This window comes from Notamacropus eugenii, chromosome 3 (genome assembly GCF_028372415.1).
Source record: "Notamacropus eugenii isolate mMacEug1 chromosome 3, mMacEug1.pri_v2, whole genome shotgun sequence".
NCBI lineage: Eukaryota > Metazoa > Chordata > Mammalia > Diprotodontia > Macropodidae > Notamacropus > Notamacropus eugenii.
In genome coordinates, this window is record NC_092874.1 from 478,286,596 (window position 1) to 478,308,031 (window position 21,436).

Consider the following 21,436-nt stretch of genomic DNA (forward strand, 5'->3'; position numbering starts at 1 on the left):
TGGAGCCCTCAGGAAGGTGGCACAGGCACAGAAGAGATCAAGGAGGGGAGGTCACTCAGGAAGCTATGGCAAGAAGTCAGGTGGGAGGGGAAAACAACCAGGGAACATCACAGAAGGAAAGGGAAGAAGCCGGAGACATTACCCAAGATTGAGTGAGGTGAGTAAGGGGCCTGCAGTCAACAGCTAAAGAGAAGCAACAGAAAACTCTCCTTACCAGCAAGAGAAGGTTAAAGAGTCCTCCCAGCAAGGGAGAGAGGATTGGCAGCCACAGGAATGGGAAGAAGAGGGCTGCAGAGGTCAAATAGCCCAGCCCATCTCCAGCAAGGGCTGATACCCTTACATACCTCCAGGGACATGGATCTCACTACCTTTATGAGTCAACTGACTCCCTGAGATTTTACAAATATTGAGATGAAGTTTGCCAGTTTTGTAATATCTACCCTTGTTTTATCATTTTGCTTCTGGGACCAAACAAAACCTTTGAAATTCCTCTTCTACTTGATATGAAGCAAGGTGGAATAGTCAAAAGGACTCAGGAGTTGGAATCAAAAGAGCCAAGTTGTAAACTCATCTCTACTACACATATGACCACAGATAAATTACTCCACCTCTCTCTGCCTTGGTTTCCTTCCTTGTCCTGTGACAGGATGGGGGGACTCAATGACCTCTCTAGGTCGCTTCTGGCTATGATCTTATAAGAGCCTGTCAAATAGCTGTAGCTGATCATCATGTCCTTCCCCAAAGGGCCTGTTCTCTTGATTCTGTCAGCTTCTTGCACCCCTTCCACACCAAACCATCAATCCTGACCAATGAAGCCAGAGATTTCCAACACAGAAAAATGCAGTGAAGTGCCAAGCCCACTCTGAACCTTCCCAGAGAGCAGTCCCTTCTCTCTGTTTCCGGAAACAATAATAAAAATAGTAAATGAAATATTAACTGCATCAGGTGGCTGAACAGGAGGAAACAAGGCTCTCCAAAAGGTCAGGGTGACAACGATGGCGGCCAGCATTCACAGAGGCACCAAAGAGGATCTCATGGATTCCTACAACTTTGGCAGGGATTTGCTATTATTATCCCCAGGTTATAGTTGGGGAAACTGAAGATGGTGGACATTTGGTGACTTAGCCAAGATCACATAAGTAGGAAGAGTCTGAGGTAGGATTTGAGCTCAGATCTGGCACTCTACCCACTGCACTACCCAGCTGCCTGAGACTCAACCCACTGTACTCCCCAACCACCTAAATAGCAGACAGTTGTCTAGAGATAGTTATAATGTGGCTGCGACATTAGTTTCTGTGAATGCAAGCCCCTACAAAACTAGAAGCACTGAGACTCTTTGAAATTTTCTTCTTCTAGAAACAATTAAAACATAGGCATGGGAAAATCAGCTACCCCCAAAGACTCCAATTCGGTCCACCACTCTGATTGCTTCCATTCTACTAAGAAGGCATGTGTACCTCTTCATGATCTAAATTAAGAATTCCCCTAAAGACTCATGTACAGAGGACCTTTCGTGGAAATCATCTTTGAGTCTAGATGGAAGGGGGATGCATAAATTCCCTGAGACACTAACAAAGGAAGACCATAGCCAGTTTCTTGATACCCAGGCCTCTCTGCTCTGGCCTCTACCTCTGCCCTTGGTTTTTGAATTCATGGTTACTGAAGGATATTTACTACAGATGAAAAATGAGCCCCGCTTGGCAGGCCCTAAAATAAGAGCAAGTCACTTTAAAATGAACTGGGTCAAATGTAAAATAAAATGAGACTCCCTGGTGGGACGGCTGATAGAGGCAGGAGACCTGACTGGGAGGCTGGGGAGAGGCCACAAAGAGGCCCCTTGCCTGAAGTGGAGACAGCAGAGTTAGCCTCTTCTTGCACATATGCTCGATAGGCCAGTCACTGGGCCAGAGGAATGGACAGCACATGAGCATGTGAATGCCCTTTACAAAAGGCTTACAACTCAGCTCTGCTCTTACAAAGGTGAACCCAACAAAGCCCAGTATGAGCATCGTCCTCAGAGAGTGGAGGTGGGGGATAGGGCAGAGTGCTCAGCCGAGTCTGAGGTGTTTTGACACACTGCATACAATTTCATCATGTGATATATACAGCCAGACATGCCAATGATCCTCCAGCAATGGCAGTGCGTTCCCTAAATTTCCTCAAGAAAATCAGAATACAAATTAGCCAACATGCAACCGCACAAATTATTCTATTGCCCTGGATTAATCTGCTTTTCAAAAAGGTGTTTATTTTCTACATTGATTTAATCACTTTTTCTTGATCAACAAGAAGGAATAAAGTGGGTCATTACGTGGGGGGGCTAAGCTCTGCGTCAAAGATAACACCATCTGGGGCCTCTGCCCCACAGGCGATAGGTAGATACCTCCGATGAGGGAAAGCTACAGCTTTCCAATTTTCTTCCAGAAATAACCTAATCATCAATTACAACCCAAAACAAATTCCAAAACCAAAGACATGGCAGTGGCCAGTGGCATGACGCACACTGCCCTCTTGGAGTTGTCCTTGATTAGATAGGTATCACATCCAAAATGATCCCCAACAGAGTTTTACCTTAAAGGCTAAATCAGCTTGGCTTACAGGGTACAGCTCAAAGAGACCACTGGGGCTTTGGAAATCAGATCCCTCCTAACCTTACTCTGACATGAATGGATGCCCCTAAGGATTGACCAGAAGCTGAGAAAACACGAGTAGTTTGTGTTTCTCACCAATTAATATGTTGGAGCAAAGGATTTAGAGTCTAGAAGCCCAAAATTGGAATCCTGCCTCAGGCACTTCCTAGTTGGGTGACCTTGGGCTAGAATGATTTAATTTCCCGGAGTTTCAATTTCCTCCTCCATAAAATGGTGAAGATAACAATAGCCCTCCTTCCCAGGGCTGCTGGGAGGATCATGGGAGGATCCATGGAGATGATGTCTGGAAAGCTCGCTGCCAACCTGCACACACTGACTCGTGAATGAGCTGTTACCTACTCTGGGCCCCATCTCAATGTCACAACATCATTATGGAGGCTTGATACATCATGGGCTCTTTGAGATTCGATTCACAACCTTCCAATTGGTCCCATACTGTTTACCCCAATACACTGAAGGGTCCCAAAGGGCAGAGACTTTCTCATTTCGTGTTTGTAACCATGGCACCTGACACAGAAGGCACTTAACCAAATGACTGCTGATTGACTAGAGTTAGTGAGACCCTCAGGATCCTGCTGTAGCCTCACCATGGAAGCCTCTTCTCAGAGAGCTAGGAGCACCTACATAATGCTTAAAGGTTTATAAAACACTTCATATATGTTATCTCATTTTATCTCCCTCACGACAATCCTGGGAGGTAGGTGTAATTGTGACCTAGGTGACACAGTGGATCAAGTGCTGAGTTTGGAGTCAGGAAGACCCGAGTTCAAATCTAGTCCCAGACACTTATTCGCTGTGTGACCCTAGGCAAGTCACTTACCCCTGTCTGGCTCAGTTTTATCATCTGTAAAAGGAGCTGGAGGAGGAAATGGCAAACCACTGCAATATCTTTACCAAGAAAATCCCAAAGAGGTTCATGAAGAGTTGCAAACAACTAAACCTCAGCAGCAGGTGCTACTATTATCTCCACTTTATAGATGATAAAACTGAGGCCCACAGAGGTTAGATATGACTTTTCCAGCCGGGAAAAGGAGATAGAACGTAAACTCAGTTCTTCCTGACTCCAAGTCCACCACTCTCTCCAGGGTTTCATCTTGGGCTCCAATGATATCACTCCTTTATTTAGGTAACTCCAATGCTCCCTACTCTCCAGAAGCAAGGAGAAAATCCTGTTTGGCCTTTTAACCCTCAGAACCTGTCCCTCCAACCTTTCCGGTCTATTTATACCTTGCATGTATAATCTGTAGTCTGAGATCCAGGACTACTGGCCTCCTGGCTGCCCCTCCTACACAGGCCTTCCTCTCCTGACTCTGGGTATGCTCACTGTCTGTCCTCCAGCCGGGAATGCTCTCCCTCCTTTTCTCTAGTTTAGACCTTTCTATCACTGCCATCATCATCATCTTCACCGTCATCACAATCCTCACCATCATCACCATCATCTTCATCACCATCACCACAGTCGTCACCATCATCCTCGTCACGGTCATCCCTGCCACCACCACCATCTCCTGGCTAGCCTGATTTTCCTCCAATGCCACCTCTGACTGGTGTTAATAGCACAGTGATTATTTTTATTATTTTCCCTTAAAAGAGAGATAAGACACTGCCCTCCAGTAAGTTTCAGATTAGGGTTAGTATTTTTTCTATATTTCACTGTATTCAAGTCTCCGCTGATGTGCCACCTTCTGCAAAGAGCCCTTCTCAGCTCCCATTTGCCCTGGGGCCTCCCCTCTACGGATTATTTCCAATTTTTCCTTCCTAGGGTATGTTGGGACACAGTTGTTTGCATCTTGTTTCCTCATTAGACTGTGTGATCCCTGGGGGGAGGAACTGTCTTTCACCTTTCTTTTATTCCCCAGCATTTAGCACACAGTAGGTACTTAATAAATGCGTTCATGACTCAGGTTACTCACTTGGTTATGAAGACACTGTCCTAGAATCACAACCCAGAACTGGAATGGGAGAAAATCTTAAGGATTTGGTTTCCTTCTTGCCTTTAGTTCCCATATTGAGCATGATGTCTGGCACATAGTAGGTACTTAACATAAACAAATCAAGAACATAGCACAACTCCCCTTTATCACCAAAGCCCGCCTTTATGATTGGTGTGACCCTGGACAAGTCACTTCACACTCTCAGGTCTTCGTTTGCCCCTTTGTAAAGTGAGGGGTCTAGCCTAGAATGTCCCCTCCATCATCAATGATCCCATGAACTTAAGCCCAACTGAGTAGAAACTTACCCCAAGTTACAGACAGAACAAGGCTGAGGCTGGGGAGTTAGTTGGCTCACCTTCCTCCTAGCTCATGGCTCTCCCCACAATCCCAGGCCCTGCCTCAATACAAAATCAGGTTTGAGATAATTCTAAGGCACAATATAGGGCTGTAAAAATCAGCAAACCATGTGTAGTCACTCTAGATTCACCACCAAGACACCCCATGCCCTGAGGATGCAGAGACAATGGACCATATCCAAGAGGGGGCAGAAAGAACGGAAGCAAAAGTCCAAATAGGGACAAAAATTATAAATCTTGGCATAAATGAAGATACAAATGTTACACACACACACACACACACACACACACACACACACACACACACACACACACACACACACACACACATACTCTGACATGCACGCACACACACTCTTCCATTCAAGAGCTCTTTTCATTTCCATCCAAACTAGATTAATGATTTTAAACATGGCTATTCAGCATAAACATAAGGAGAGACATCAAAAGCCATGTCACTGCAAAATTCTGGGAAGAATTCGTGGGCACAGCTGCAAACCCCCATTCACAGTTACTTGGAAGTCACCACACAGAGACCCAACTCAAGTTGCTGGGCAATTCAACAAGAATTTGAAACAGAGAAATGAAACCAAGAACACTTACCAAGTTATGATTGGTTGAGTTAGAATCATCTTCTGGGAATGGGATGTAAACAGCTAAGGCCACACAATTGGCAAAAATCGCCAGTAATATAAATATGTCAAATGGTCTGGAAAATCTGGTTAAGGACAAACATGTATGAAGTGAAGCCCCGCCTCCACTCCTGGAGACCCCGCACTCCCAGCAGTGATGGTGGTGTTCCTTCCCAACATGCATCAGCAGGAGCTCTCCACGTCCTCCCTTGTGGTTTCAGCCTCACCTTATCTCTTTCTGAGGATATAAATTTTATTTCAAAGCCAAGCAGCATCCATGTATTGCAAAGCCCTAATCAGATTCCCATATTTTCTTGTCTTAAAAGAAACTTTGGAAGCCAAATTCCCTATGGAACATCTGGCGGTCCTGAGACAAGCTACTTCCTCAGATATTTACCATCACCTACTTATACTCTTGGGCAACTATAATAAAGCACTGAGACTGGAGTTAAGCAAACCTGAGTTCAAATCTAGCCTCAGACACTTATTTGCTGTGTGACCCTGGGCAAATCACTTCACCCTATTTGCCTCATCTGTAAAATGAGCTGGGAAAGGAAATGGCAAACCACTCTAGTATCTTTGCCAAGAAAACCCCAAATAGGGTCACCGAGAGTCAGACACAACTGAACAACAAACGATGCGTGCTCTCCACTCACTGAGGGCAATTTTGACCTCATCCATCTTAATCCTTACAAGATGGAGGCAAGTTCCTCATTTGGTCTCAGTGCCTACTATTTACTATTTCTGTCCACTAAAGTCTCCAAGGTCTCTTCGAGCTCTAGATGAGAGGTCAGCAAACTACTGCCTGTGGGCCAAATCCTGGTTCCCATCTGTTTTTGTACAGCCCACAAGCTAAGAAAGATTAGATCTGTGAACCTAGGGTGGTAAGGGGGGTTGGGGGGAACAAGCTATGTAGCCAGCATCTTCTCTACTTTCCCAGGCTTTAAAAGCCCTTCATAGCTTGGCCCCCTCCTCACTCTCCAGTTCCTTACCCCTCACCTGGCTACAAATATTCTACAGCTCAGTGACATTTGCCTCCTTGCTGTTCTCTAGATTCCAGGCATTTTTGCTGTGCTCCCTGCCTGGGATTCTCCTCCTCATCTCTGCTGCCTAGTATCCTTTAAGTATCCCCCTTCCATAAGAAGCCTTTCTTGGTTTCCATGACACTAGTGCCTTCCCATTTCTCCTGTCTCTATCTTGTTTGTTCATAGTTGTTTGCATGTTCTCTCTCTGATTAGATTGTAAGCTCCTTAATCAGCAAGACTGATTTTGCTTTTCTTTGTAGCCCAGTGTCTGGCACACAGTAGGTGCTTGATACATGCTTCTGACTTGACTTGAACTATCAGTAGTATGGGGCATAGCTGGCTTCAGTTTGCTTTATCCTAGGCTGTCATTGTTCAGTTTACAAAGAAATGTAAGTTTAATAAGAAACCACAAGGAATCAACAGTAGACGCTTCCCCAGAGCCCCATTCATGGTTCTCAACTTGGCGGGGGGGGGGGGGGGGGGTCTGTTTCCAAAGGATGGCATCAAGACCAGCTTTCAACAATGACTGAATTAAACATTCTGATGTGAAGAAGAGGCACTCACAGACCTGGTGCTTCCAAACTCACCTTCCACCACAAAGATTTGTGGGATGGTTTCGTTTCTCAGTAGTGAAGGCCTTCTGAACAACCAATCTAAACTGCAGTCCTAAGGTCAGTCAAGCATCAGATTTTGTATGACCAAGGTGTGCTCCCAGAAAGGGCCTTGACCAAAAGCCCTGGGTCATAGGCTGAGAATGTGGTCCCATTAGGTCACAGGGACCTTCAAGGTCCTCTAACCCATTCCCTTCTTTTTAAAGAAGAGGAAACTGAGGCCAAGAGAGGGTAAGTAACTTGACCAAGGTCATTCGAGCAATACTGGCAGAGCTAGAATTTAAATTCAAATCCTCCATCTTAGGAGCCAATACTCTGTCCTGAGAATCCTCAGTGACTTTAGAGAAAGAAAACCCCCTTCACTCTCTGGGGGATCCTAGAAAGAAATGTCCATCTTGCTTTTTGGTTTTTGTTTTTGTCTAGACCTAAAATGTCATCTGTAGGGAGACCTCCCAGTGTAGAAATACCTCTCACTGACACAGATCGGTGATTCATCTACATCTTCTCTAATAACATTGTCTAAGCACACTAAGACCTATTCATGACCACCATGCTATTAAATTTCTGAGACAGGATTTGAACCCAGGTCCTTCTAACTACAAGCTTACTACTCTATGCTAATTCCCCTAAAATATGTCAGCCTTCTCAGGACCCACAGTAAGACAACAGAGTAAAGGCTCTAAGAAGAGATGCCCCCACTCAACGTTCATAACTTTGCTTATGAATCAAGAAGGAAAAAATGCCCCTCACACTTCAGCTTTGTTAACTGGGATTTCTTAGAGATTCTTATCAATTAACTTTGACCTTCACATTAACTTTGACCAAGTTCAGACACAGACAGGCCCAATTAGGGTCTGCCAGGACCACATTGACAAAACCGCTTCTGGAATGACAAATGTGAAGGAAATCCAAGTGTCCATTTGACCCAATTTCTTTCTGCTTAAAAATATACACAAGTCGCTCCAGAACCAGAGGCAGAGAAGCTCCATCCCCTTTCCTTGTTACTGCACTGAAACAGCACACCTGGGAAACACCACTATTCCTGAGAAAGTCTAAAGGCAATGTAGCTCTCTGTCTTTGTGTATATTGAGTTCCCATATCCAGTCTTCTTTAAGCACATTCTTTGCCATTCCAGTTATGAGATTTTAACAAGCTAGTCATGAGATTTTTAACAAGCTAGCTAGAAATTGATAGTTACTCAGTTTGGATTTAACTGCCCTTGGGGCACTTAGTACCCACCACTTTCCCAAAGTTCAGTTGGACATTCTCTCCCATCCCATATCGATCCTATGGTCCCCTCACTAAGATTGAAAGCTGACTCCAGATTCTGCATAGTTTGGTCTTGAATTCAACTCATCAATTTAATATGATCCACTGTCGAAATGAGGTGACATTTGAAGAGTCAAATGGGGTTGTGGATTAGTTTAGAATTCTCTTCTCTACAGCTTCCCCTTTAGCACCTACCTCGTGGGGGCTGGCTTTTCTCCAAATCCACAGTTATACCAACCAGTGCAGGCCAGTGTGTGTGCTCAGGGGGTGGGAAAGGAAGGATGCCAAATCCCAGACACTGTCTCATCTCTAGACTCAAGAAGAAAGAGCACCTGGCCTTCCCTGTCACTCTGTAGACAGCCAGTGACCCCAAGGAGCTCTGCTCACACTCCCTGATACAAGAGGGCCCACAAGCAGTCAGGACATGGAGCAGTATTACTCCCTGTGCCACTCTCTAAGGGGTTGCAAGTCTTCTCTGGAGTTGGTCATTTTTCCCGAAAGGCTAGAAAACAGCACAAGGAAAAACCTATAAGCAAAGACATATAATAGAGACTCCAGGTCTTGGGAGAGAATAGGTACCTATGTTAGGAAGGTATGGCAGAGGAAAGTGGGACAAAGGGAGAGACAGCAGGGTTGCACCAGTCACCATTCCAGGATATGGATATTGACTTTACAGTCTTTCTAGTCAGATTAGCCCCTTGGCTCTCCCATCTGTGACTGCCCAGGGGCCCAGGTTGAATATTTCAAAAGAACTGTGTGCTCCATGACACAAGGTTAGGGATTTGTCTCCCTAGGCTTCAGTATCCTCCCATCAGAAGGTGGAAGGAAGGCAAATGAAAACCCAAGGGCATGGCCCCTCTTATCCTTCCCAAGACAAGAGGCTACTCGTTCCTGTGGCTAGCTCCTCTCACTAGGAAGAGTCCAGAGCTCTGCCAGTCATACAGTGTTTCTGGGAGAAGAAAATACTACCCTGTGCTCAGGCCACTGTATCATCTGGGCAAAGAGACAGTGCCATCACACACTCCTCCCTGAGCCGATAGCTGGACCAGAGACTACAGCTTTTGTACAGGCTGAGAAAGGACTTAGAAATACAAATAAGGTTCCAGGGAGAACTGAGAGATGGGAAGGAGAGCAGGAGGGCTCAATCTGGGTTCTGGGAGACATCAACCATCTTGGGCCATTTGAAGTTCAATTTTAAAAATACAAAGGAGACACCCACACATGGAACTGCGGCCCAAGGACATAGACTGAATTTTTTTCCCCTAAAGCAAGCAACTGCAAATTCCTGAGCTCAGAGAGCAACTCTATAAGTCAAAGGGTGGAGTGGGGCAGGAATTAGACAGCAGTGTCAGAGAAGAGACAAACACACACACACACACACACACACACACACACACACACACACACACACACACACACACACCCCTACCCATAGTACCTCACAGTTCATAACCCTCTGGTAGAACCAATCTAAGGAAATTCCAGAGAGGGATGGTATTGATGCAAGAACCGAGACAGTCTTCTGTTGAACAAGGGTTCAAAGAACCACAGGAGCATGGAATGAGAGCTAGAAAGGGCCCTTGGAAATCACCAGATCTAACTTTCCTCATTTACAGATGAGGAAACTGAGGTACAGAAAGGTTAAAGTGACTTGCCCAAGGTCACAAAGCTGGTTAAGGATCTGACATAGGATTTGAATCTTGTTTAGCACCTGAACAATGTACGTTCATCAGAGTTTCAGGAACAGTTTCCAGATATCAAAATGTAAGGATTCTTCTAAAGATCCAAACTGTCTCTTTTGCCAGTAAAATTCCAATCAGTCTATTTTCTTAAAATCCTCTTTTGAAAACCAAAATGGGCTCCAGGCCTGGCCAAGCCCAAAGCCAAGAGAGACTGGAGAGGCAGCCTGAACACGGTGCCTCTCACCAGCTGCCCAACCTTCACCCCAGGCAAACTGCCTGCTTTGCCATCTCTGACAGCCTTCCCCCAAGTGCAGCCCCCTCCCCCCCAGAAGGCTAAATATAACTGCAGAGCTAACCCCTTTCCCACTTGGGGAGCCGGAGGTTAAAATAAAACCAAGCTTATCCCCTTCCCCTCGGGCTCCAAGCCGCCATGCTCCGTAAGTGTGGTTCCAGAGACCAAATCCTTTGAGCACACGGGATATATTGGAGGAACAGATGGTGAAAAAACCCAACCCGACTCACAAAAAGGATACTTCCACTCTACGATACTAATGCAGGCTCTTCGGATGGGGTTGTTCAGAGAGAAACAGAAAAGGGCCCGGGCTGGCCTGCTGCTCGAGGAGCTCCCCTGTTTTTTGCTCTTGGCGTATTGCTGACGTTTTCTTTGGGACAGAGACCCGACAGGTTGGGGGGTGGAGGTGCTCATAGTCTGGGCAGCCTTGGCTTGGCGAGCAGCATCGATCGCAGCTTGCCAGGAGAGGACAGTCTGCTGGGAGTGCTGGGAGCTCTTCGGCCGGAACGGTGGTCTGTCACCAGAGACTGAGTTCCTGGTGCCTCCTGCATAGTTTGCCTCTGAGGAGAGAGAGAAGGTGGGGAGAGGGAGGGAGGGAGGAGGAGGAGGAGAAGGAGGAGGAGAGAGAGACAGAGACAGAGACGGAGAGAGACAGACACAGAGAGAGACAGAGGGAGAGAGACAGAGAGAGAGAGACAGAGAGGGGAGGGGAGGGGAAGAGAGGGAGAGGGAAAGGAGAGGCAGACAGATAGAACAACATGAATAAGTTCTCTAGCTGAACAAGTGTGTGTTATTAGGTTTCCCCCCTCCAAACTGTTTTTTAAAATGTAGTTTCTTACTCACTCAGCAGCATAGCTGCGCCCAAAATCTCATTCTTCACCTTCCAAAGCCCAGGGCTGTCTACCAAAGTGGAGGCAGAAACAATGGGTTTTCACAATGCAGTGAATTTTGTATCCCTGTGTCTCCCCCAAACACATTTTCCTCTATTTCTTCAAATGAATGAAAAAATCTTTAATCAGTTCTTATTCCATGCCAGGCTCTGAGCTCTCAGGAGGTGAGCTCCTTGCCCCCAAGTTCAGGTCTTCTGGTTAGCACTGAAATCCCCCCAAACCCCAAAGATTTTTGATGGAAAGAAAAAGGAAGCCTCCGTTCCATATTATGGTCCATCTTCAGGGTGACAGTCCCACATCTTTCAACAGCAAGGAAAGAAACATTCTTTCCAGCTCATGCAAAAAGAGTCCTCCCCTGTCATCCGGGCAAAGCAAATAATCTGGATTATGTCCCCACGCTTCCTTCAAATGAAAATTCATGAAGCCTGGCATTCATTTCCTCTGCTGGCTTCTGAAACCATCTCTGCCTTTGGCATTTTTTAAATGACAGCTCCTGCACCAGACCAGAGGCCTCCCAACCGGAGATGGGACCCCTTTTCCCCCTTCCAAAAGCTTCCCAGAGCCCTAGCTAGCTAGCCTGAAACAAGATGCCCAGACATCCACAGGGCCGTTTTGTGTGAGTTTGTCAGCTGCTCAACCGTCAGGGTAGCCCTCCAAAGATGCTTCTGTCTGTGAACATGGCTGAGATGGTTCCCAGTGCCACAGGAGGCAAAACCAGTACATTGGGCATCCTAAGTCATATTGGAAGATGCAGGGAGAGGGGTCAAGCCAATGAGAAGCAATGAGATGGAGAAGGAATAAACCCTGGAAACCAGATAGCTGGGGAAGACAAAGTGCATCCCCAACTCGGAAATAAATAGTATCAAAGCCAAAGGGTCATTACCACCCCCAGGGCCAGACGTCCCAAAGCTCCCTCTGGGCCATATAAATTGCCCTGTTAGTCACTAGAGCACCTACAGTTACCTTGGCCCCAGTCTCTGGGCCACCCTGGAATAACCCGAGGAAAGGAATGTGGCCTCGGGCCCACAGGCTTCTAGCCCACCCATCCAGTTGGTATCGATGTGGAAGTGAGGACACATCTCTGGCTTCAGCTAAATGGGGTTGCTGTGGTCCCCTCCTGGGGCCTGGAAAAGGAGCATTCCCTCTTTTTTCAGGTTAGAGGCGCAAGCCTGCCCCAGGGACCCCAGCCCTGCCAACCAGCCTGCCCAGAAAGCCAGGAGCTGTGAGCAAGAACGCTGAGGGAGGGCAGACAGCCGGCAGGGCGGGAGCGCACGTGTCTCTCCAGGTTCTTGGGGGGCGGGGGGGCGATCTGCAGGAAGTGCTGGGGCTATGGCTATGTTACAGGGGCCGCTCCAGGCAATGGGAAATGGAGGAGATGAAGACCAGAAACATACGCCCCCCAAGACAATGGGGGAGCCGGGAATGTCACACTGAGACAAGAATAGGAGACAGAAAAAGGCCCGAAGGGGAGCAGGATGAGCCTCCCCCCAGAGCCATTGGCCTCGCAGAATGGGGAGACGGAGAAAGAGGATCGCGCCGAGCTGAGGACTCCAACCTGGGCAGCTTCCGGCCTCCACCTGCACCCCCTCCCTACCCACACACCTGACTCGGTGCTGGGAAAGTGAAACCCAAAAGTCACCTCGGCCCCGGAGGGCCGCCCCTCGAGCTCCCTGCATCTGGTTGGAGGCCACCCCCCACCTACGGCCCCTCCCCCGCCAAACATGTCGCTGCAACGAAGCTCCCGAGCATCCTCAGACCGGGGCCTTCCCTCCTTTCCTCTCTTCCTTTATCCCTCCTTCTCTCCAATCGTCCAAGCCTTCTTGCCTCCATCCCTCCATCCCTCCCAGCCTCCATCCTCCCTTCCCCCAAGCCCGCACCTTTCGCGTGCTCCTCCTCCTCCTCCTCCCGCCTCGGGGGGTGCATTTTTTTCATCATCATCATCATCCTCCTCCCGGACCATTTATCGAGCGCCTGCTGTGTGCGTGTGCGTGCGCGGCGGCGGCGCCGGCCGGCCCGCCGCGGGGGTGCGGGAGTGGGGCTGGGGGCGCCCTTGGGCTGCGGTGCGGCGCGGTGCCCGCCCCTGCCCGGCCCTACGATAACCCACTCGGCTCTGCCCGGCGGCAGCTCCGGGCTCAAGGGCGGCTCGGACCCCGCTTAGGTCTCCTCCTCGCGGCCGGGGGCGGTGCGGGGGCCGCTCGGGCCGCCCCCCATGCCCGCCCGTGCCCGCCGGTGCCCGTGCCCTGCGCCTGCCGCCGCGCAGGGGGCTGCTGCCTCCTGGCCTCCCTTCCCCGGTCCGGCCCCGCCGAAGGCAGCCGGGGCCCCACGGCCGGCCCTCGCCCGCCGCCGGGCTGCTGCTCACATCCGGGCCCCCGGCAGGCGGACCGGCAGGAGGGCAGGAAGGCAGGAGCTCGGCTCCACACAGACTCCGCGCCGCTGCCGCCTTGGCCCCGCGAGGCCGCTGCCGCCGCTGCTGCAGATGCTGCTGCCACCTCTGCTGCTGCTGCCACCACTGCTGGCCGCTCTCCCTCCTCCCTCCGCTCGTTGCGCTCCTCCTCCTCGGAGCCTCCTCCCGGCTCGGCCCGCTGCCAGGCCCCTCTCCTCCCCCTCCCCGCAACCCCCAGATGGGGCGGGGGACGAGCACGGGCCGGGTCTCCTGCCTCCGGGACCCTGGCCCCAGGAGAGGGGCTGGGGGGGATGCACAGGCCTGGAGTGGGACAGCAGGTAGGGGGCAAGCCCGGCCCGGGGCTCCTGGGGCTCACCGGCCTCTGGCCCTTGGGTGGGAAGGGGTTAACTTCTCCCCTTCCCCTCCCCTCCCCCCTCACAAGAGCAGTTAACTCTTTCGGCGCGGGAGAGAGAGAGAGAAGGAGGGAGGGAGGGAGGGGGGGGGGATGAATCACACAGAACCGGGTGGCCTTGGTGGCTCAGCCTTCCTTCCTCCTGCCTAGCAATTCTGAGGCCAGAGGAGAAGGGGGACGACGATGACGGGATGGAGAGCATGACAGTTGCCCGCCCCGCCCCCCTTCCCACTTTCTCCAGACCAGCCCACCTGAAGGAGACCCCGCCCCTGGGAGGGCTCAGGTGTCCCTCGATCCTAGCCCCGCCCTCGGAGAGCTGACCAGGCAGATTCTACCTGACTGGTCTTGAGATCCAAGGCTGGTAAGGGCGTCACAGACCCTTTCGTCCAACCTTCTCGTTTTACAGATGAGGAAATTGAGGCCTGAAGCTGGAAAATGACATGCCCAAGGTCACGTAAAAATGAATTTGGAACCCAAGTCTCCTAACTCCAGAACCAGAGTTCTTCCACCATGGCAACCCTTCTTTTTTCTGATGAGTAAATCGAGGATTACAAAGATACCCTTTACTCGAAAGCCTGCTCCTCTTCCTGACCTTAGTATGCCTTCTACGACCTTACCCTCTCCTCATCAGTCTATTCCTGCCTCACTCCCTTCCCCCACACAGGTAGGAAACGAATATTCCAAAAGTGCACGTTGAACCATTGATTTCTCCTACTCAAAATCTTCCTGGGCTCCTGGGTTTGTTGCTGCAAAGGTCCTCAGCGGCCACCTAGTCCAACCTCCCCATTTTACAGATGAAGAAACTGAGGTGACTTACCCAAGATCACATAGGTACTAAGTGTCAGAGACAAAATTCAAACGGAGCTTCTCTATCTCTAGAGCCAGGGCTCTTTCCACTGTACTGTTTGAAGAATTAAAACTGAGAATCACCAGGACAAAGTGGAGGGCCAGCCATACTCTCAGCCTGGCTCAGAAAGCTCTCGGCAATATGGCTCCCACCTTCCTGCCAGCCCAGTTTCAGATTCCTCCAGGTCACACAGTCCCCATTCCAGTCAAACTGCCCTGCTGGCTGTTGTTGTTCAGTCATGTCAGACTCTTCATGACCCCATTTGAGGTTTTCTTGGCAAGGAGACAGGAGTGATTTGCCATCTCCTTCTGCTCATTTTACAGATGAGAAACAGAAGCAAACAGGGTGAATTGACTTGCTGAGGGTCACCCAGCTAGTAAGCATCTGAGGCTGGATTTGAACTCTGCTCTTCCTGACTCTGGGTCTTTGCACTGATTGTCTCTGAGGCATGAAATTCACTCCTTCTCCACCTCAAGCTCTTAGAATTTATAGCCTGGCCAGTGGCCTTCAAATCTCACTGAGAGGCAAAGCTGTATATGATGCTCTAAGCGATCAGCATTCTCCCTTTGAGAGAAATTACCTTGTATAACTGTATATTCTTTGTATTTACTTCCAAGGGCACATGTTACATTGTTTCCATTTTTAACTTCAAAGATTGTTATGTTCCATATCTTGCTACCACACAGTAACATCAATAGAATGTTGATATTAAAAAGGTGGTCTTTTGTTTTCATGGGAAGTCTGAGGTCATTTAAGAACCTTTGCCATTTCCCAAAGACCGCACAGTACATCAATCCATCAGTAAATAAACAGTTATGAAGCACCTACTAAGTGCCAGGCATTATGCTAAACCCACCAGACTACTGATGGACAGACTCCAGAAGCTGCTACATATCCTAATCTGGATAAAAGACATTCTTCATCCACTTGGTCTATCCTGTGTGAATAGTCTGATCAAACTCTTCTGAGGGATTTCAGATCTCTTCCAGGAGGCTCTTTATTATCCTTGATGCAACCATCATAATGGCATCCACCAAGAGAAGAATCTGAGAGACCTCACAATGAATCCTTGTTCAAATTGATCTCCATCACAGCTTTTTGTCCTTTTGTGAGTATACATCTTCCTGGTTTGTGCCTCACCTGAGGTTTGTGATCCTTGGAGGGTGTTTGAACAAGAAATGGAGAGACAGACTGTAGGAGTGAGAAGGCTGCGGCATTGACCTGATTTGGATTTTTGAAAAAGAAGAGAAGGTGGCCTAGTCACACCCAAAGCCAACCAGGAGCCAGCCTGAGGGTTCCGTTCCTGTGTTGGAGATGGCAAAGATAGGAAGCCCTCCACCACTTTGAAAGGAGCCCTGGTGGCAAAGTCATTGAGGGACGTTGGTGAGAGAGGGCTCCATTAGGTATGGACAGGCATGGCTGACTGGCCATCTGCATCTCTGGAGGAAAGAACCAAATGGAAGAGGTCACAGATCCATGTAGATCCATTATTCATGTAGAATGGAAGCCCTTTGAGGATGAAGGCTATTTCATTCTTGTCTTTGCCTCCCCCTCACATCAGGAGGGGCACATGGGTGGGGCTTATTAAACATTTCTTGACTTGAATTAAAATAGTTCTGGAACTCTTTCCCTGCTCTCTGTTCCTACCAACACAACGACTGTAGTACAAGGTTTCATTAAAGCCCCACTGGATGGAGATATGTTTTGTATGGCAGCAAATGTATTATCTATAGCCAAGACAATTGTTTGCCTACTCAGGGAGGAGGGAGAGAACTTGGAAATCAAAATTTTAAAAAATGAAATGTTAAAAGTCGTTTTCACATGTAAGATAAAATAAAAATGAAAACTCTCACTGATCTTTCTGCCTTGCCTGAACCGTCTCAGAATGTAGTTGGTCCAGGCCTGGTTGTCTGTAGTAGCTGAGGGCAGCCAGATGCTGCCTTAACACCTCTAACCTTAGCTTCGTTTTAGATTTTCTGCTTGCCGTTCTTTATCCAGAGATGATTCTCCTTAGAAGAGAAAACCTGAGCAAAATTAGAATTGAGTAGTTGGGTCTTCTTACCATTGTATATTGGCATCATGCCATCTATGCCAAACAACAATCCCCTCTCTTCTTAGATGCCCTTTCTGCTTCAAACACAGATTTTAAAAACAGGACCTTTTTGTCATCCTTAGCATGCCTTGGTCCATTCTGGCTTTGTTGGAGACAGTACTTACATAACTCTACCCTTATTTTGTATTCATACTCGTTTACTTTCCCTTCCTTCCCTGTCTAAGTGTGGGATTGGAGCGAGGAGGGAAAGGGAGAAGGAAAGACTGAATCAGTCAACCCATCCAACTAAGGTAACTAGCCTTATGGTAACCTGCGGTAACTATGGCCAATAACTTTGTCAGATGAGAAAAGAGTACCTCAGCCTCGTCCCCTCGGTCACCAGAGAATGACCTTGTGTGCTCTAGAAGGTCAGAGGATTCGGACTTTTTACTGGCATTCTAGCAGCTTCTCTGGTTGGTTCAACAGTATATGGCCAGGGGCAGAGTCTGCATTGGCAGCAAAGACCAACTAGGCACACTGGACTTCAGGACTTCAGAAGATGCCCAGCAGGAGAGCCAGGCCACACAGGGTAAACATTTTGAGAACTCTACAGAAAAACTTTCCAGAAACACTGAGTCACCTACCTTGACACGTGTACTCTGAGCTTGAGCCCAGTTTTCTCCTGGTGCATTCATTCCCTATGTACTTTTGGGAGAGTGTGTCATAGGCTTTGGAGATGGGATGTTTTGTGCCAACTGTACCTTAGTAAATACTCCTTTTTAGAGGCTTGATTGAGTCTGAGGGATTAACTGATATCAACTGAAAATTAATGGGGAACCTTGCCAGTGGAGACTCATGAGCTAGCATCAGAAAAAAATACCCCTGGTAGTGTGGCCAGCTAACTCAGCCCAAGCTGGATTTTCTTCACCACACTTTAGAGTACATCACCAATCTTTTGTGTTGACTGTGACTTCTTATGATATACAGGTGAAAGAAACAGAGAAGTATCCTTCTAGGCAGACATCTAAGATTCTAGTTTGTCTTCATTCAAAAGAAGCTACCTCAGAATTCTTCCTTTTCCTCCAAAGATGAAAGATTCTGTCTTGGAAGAAATTCAGGACATTTTTGAAGTTGCTGAAGAAATATACACATCTCATGAAACTGGGGCCTTGCAGCAGCTAGTTAAGGCATTAGAGCAGGGATGGGGAACCTTCAGTCTTGAGGCCACACATAGCCCTCTAGATCCTCAAGTGTGGCCCTTTGACTGAATCCAAACTTCACAGAACAAATCCCCTTAATAAAAGGATTTGTTCTACAAAACTTGGACTCAAGTCAAAAGGCTTCACCCAAAGACCTAGAAGGCCATGTGTTGCTTCGAGGCCACAGGTTCCTCACCCCTGAATTAGAGCATGAGAAAGAAAGATGTCTGGAGGCAAGAATATCAAGAAAACAGCAGAAGAGGTGACTCATCCAATGGAAGCAAAGAAAGATATCTGAGAGACCCAAGTGGCTACAAAACTGGAAGCCTAGCTTGGGAAGGAGAGCACGTGACTCTCCAGCCCCTTCAGATGGAGGACATTGAAGCTTAACCTGAGTGACTTTCATCCCCTCCCCGCTTTGTCAGTGACCACAGACCAAATGGGCCAATCTGGTTTTTGTTTTTATTTTTTCCTTCTGACAAGTGTTCTCAAAACGGGTTCAAAATTGCACAAGTAGATCCAAACTGCTTCAGTGCTTTTTGGGCTGCAATAGGGAAAGAAATTACAAGAGTTTCACAATTTTCTCCACCTTTTGAAGGATGAGAATTACCATTAAGGCAAATTAAAATGTATCAGGTGTCTTGTTCTTGGGAGAGTGAAAGCACTAGAAGATTTCCAGAATGCTGAAGTTGGTCATACCTTACATTGTCATCACTCACAAATCCAATACCATCACGATCAAGAATTCTGAAATCCCCTTATCCACTTATAATCTGTTGCCTCCCTCTCCCTCCATCTTCCCTTATACTCTTTGTCCATACCATGCCCTCCAATCCCTACCCTCAGTTCTCTTCCTGGTCATCCTCTCTGTCCTAGCCACTCTCTCCTCTTGGCCCCATCTTGACTCCTTAATGAACCAATTCAACTACACACTGTCCTCTTCTCCCCTTATCATTGTGCCTTGCCCGACTTCAACCTTGGATCACTCCTACCATCTGCCTTTGTGCTGGCATACATGCTGCTGAATGAAGGTGAAGAAAATCGCCCAGTTGTCCTGATTGGGTCCACTGCAAATTTATGTTACACACCCTCAGCTGGGCCCTCACTGATGCTAGACAGTCCTACTATGCTTCCCTTAAAAACTCACTCTCCACAGCAGTTTTTCTAAACCTTCTCCACCCTTCTTAATCCTCCCATGGCTCACACCCCCTCCATTCCCCACTGAGAACTCTGCTTTAGATTTTACTGGAAAAAAAAATGGAGGTTTTTTTCAGTGAGTTCCTTTTCCTTCTCTCTTCCTTACCTTCCATCACTCATATGCCTTCTGTCATTCTTTCTTTCTTGGCCCCCATCTCACATGATGAAGTGTCCTTGCTCCTTATCAAGGCTAACTCCTCTACTTGTTCAAGCAATCCCATTCCATCTTATCTCCTCCAACAGATTGCCCCCCTTCATTCCCACTCTTTCACTTAATTTCTCTCTCTCTCTCTCTCTCTCTCTCTCTCTCACTCTCTCTCTCTCTCTCTTTCCCTCTCTCTTTCCCCCCTTCCTCCTTCCCTCCCCCTGCTTCACTTCTTACTGCCTAGAAGCATACCTACATCTCCCCCATTCTCAAAAACCCCTCACTTCCTCCATCCATCCCCACTATCATCCTACATCTCTTCTCTCCTTTATGGCTAAACTCCTCCTGTAATAGGTGCCTCCTCTTTCTCTCCTCTCACCCTCTTCTCAGCTTCTTGTAATCCAGATTCTGGCCCCATCATTCCACAGAAACTGATCCAAAATGACTAATCCAAAGTCACTAATGATCTCTTAGTTGCCAAATCCAATGACCCTTTCTCAGTCTTCATTCTCCTCCACCTCTCTCCAGCCTTTGACACTGTCAGTCTTTCCATCCTGGATACTGTCTTCCCTCTAGGAGGCTTTCAGGACAGCACTTTTTTTTGGTTCTCCTGCTACCTCTCTGATGGTTGTTTCTCAGTCTTTTTTACTGGATCCTCACCCAGATCATACCCTTTAATCATAGGTGCCCCACAGGGTTCAGTCCTGAGCCCTCTTATAGTTTCCCTCTCTACCACTTTACTCAATGATCTCAACAGCTCCCATGGATTTAATGACCATCTCAATGCTGATAAATTCTCTTCTCTTCCTATCCCGCCTGAACCTCTTGTCGACCTGCAATGTCACATCTCCAACAGCCTTTCAGACATGCTGAAATGGACTTCAGTGGACAGTAGAATTTGCCTCAAATATCTCTGATGACAGTCTGCTGTCCATGGTATATAGAGAAATGGCACAAATCTAAAAGACCTAGAGTCATTCCCTAGTAACTAAATGGGCAAAAGATAAGAACAGTTTTCCAAAGAAAACTGTAAGTTATCAACAATTTTATAAAAATGCTTCAAATCACCAATAGTAAGAGAAATACAAATTAAAACAATTCTAATGTTTCACTTCACACTGATCAAAGTGGCAATGTTGACAAAAGATGGAAATATTCAGTGCTGGCTATGGGAGGATAAGCATGCTAATACACTGGCAGTGGAGCCTTTCTTGAAAGTAGTTTGAATGATCTTAGACTTCGGAATCCCATCCCCAGACACAGGATTAATGATGATGTATATGAATATATTCATAGCGACACTATTTGTAGTTGTTGAAAACTAGGGGAAGAGGAAGAGAAAGCCCCTTGTTTAGGTTTTAAAAATCTGGCATATCAATATTAGAGAATATTTCCATGCCAGTAAAAAGCAATCCAAATGTAGAATTCAGAGGAACTTGGAAAAACTTATATGAACTGATGCAAAGGGAAGTAAGCAGCACCAAGAAACAACAGACACAAGGAGCACAGTAATATAAACGAAAATCACATTAAAAAGTAGCTGAACTGTGATTCATTGTAATGATCAAACCCAAGCCTGGAAAACAGTTAATGAAGCACATTTCTTTCATGATGCAGTAGAGAGAACTAGCATCAGTGGATTCAAATCTTGGCCCAGCAACTTAATATCTATATGACACTGCACAAGTGCTTCCTCTCTGTGCCTCAGTTTCCTAAAATGTAAAATAAGGGAGTTGGTCTCCCTTGGAGGTCCTTTCCAGCTTCTCATCTCTAAATCTCTCAGTAAATAGGTGGGGCACTGACTCCCAATCTAGACCATTTCAGTGTTGCTGACCTGCTTTTTCTTTAAGAGAAAAGCTAGAACTAAACCATCAGTAAA

The 21,436-nt window shown here is 47.5% G+C and overlaps 1 protein-coding gene across 11 annotated transcripts in view; it reads right to left on the reverse strand.

Annotated features, from left to right (window-relative positions):
* Positions 1–15,095, reverse strand: part of CACNA1D (calcium voltage-gated channel subunit alpha1 D) — a 351,834-nt gene extending 336,739 nt beyond the window's left edge. For 6 of the 11 annotated variants that reach the window (XM_072599045.1, XM_072599050.1, XM_072599043.1 and 3 more), the window contains exons 1-4: positions 13,220–13,301; positions 11,296–11,352; positions 10,694–11,012; positions 5,545–5,650 (exon numbers count right to left, since the gene is read on the reverse strand). In XM_072599045.1, coding sequence (XP_072455146.1) covers positions 5,545–5,650; positions 10,694–11,012; positions 11,296–11,352; positions 13,220–13,286 — 549 coding nt within the window. In that variant the 5' untranslated portion in view covers positions 13,287–13,301. Of the gene's footprint in view, positions 1–5,544; positions 5,651–10,693; positions 11,013–11,295; positions 11,353–13,219; positions 13,349–14,954 lie in introns of those variants that run through there. The other 5 variants (XM_072599046.1, XM_072599048.1, XM_072599055.1 and 2 more) reach the window with 3 other exon arrangements.
* Between the last annotated feature and the right edge of the window lie 6,341 nt (positions 15,096–21,436).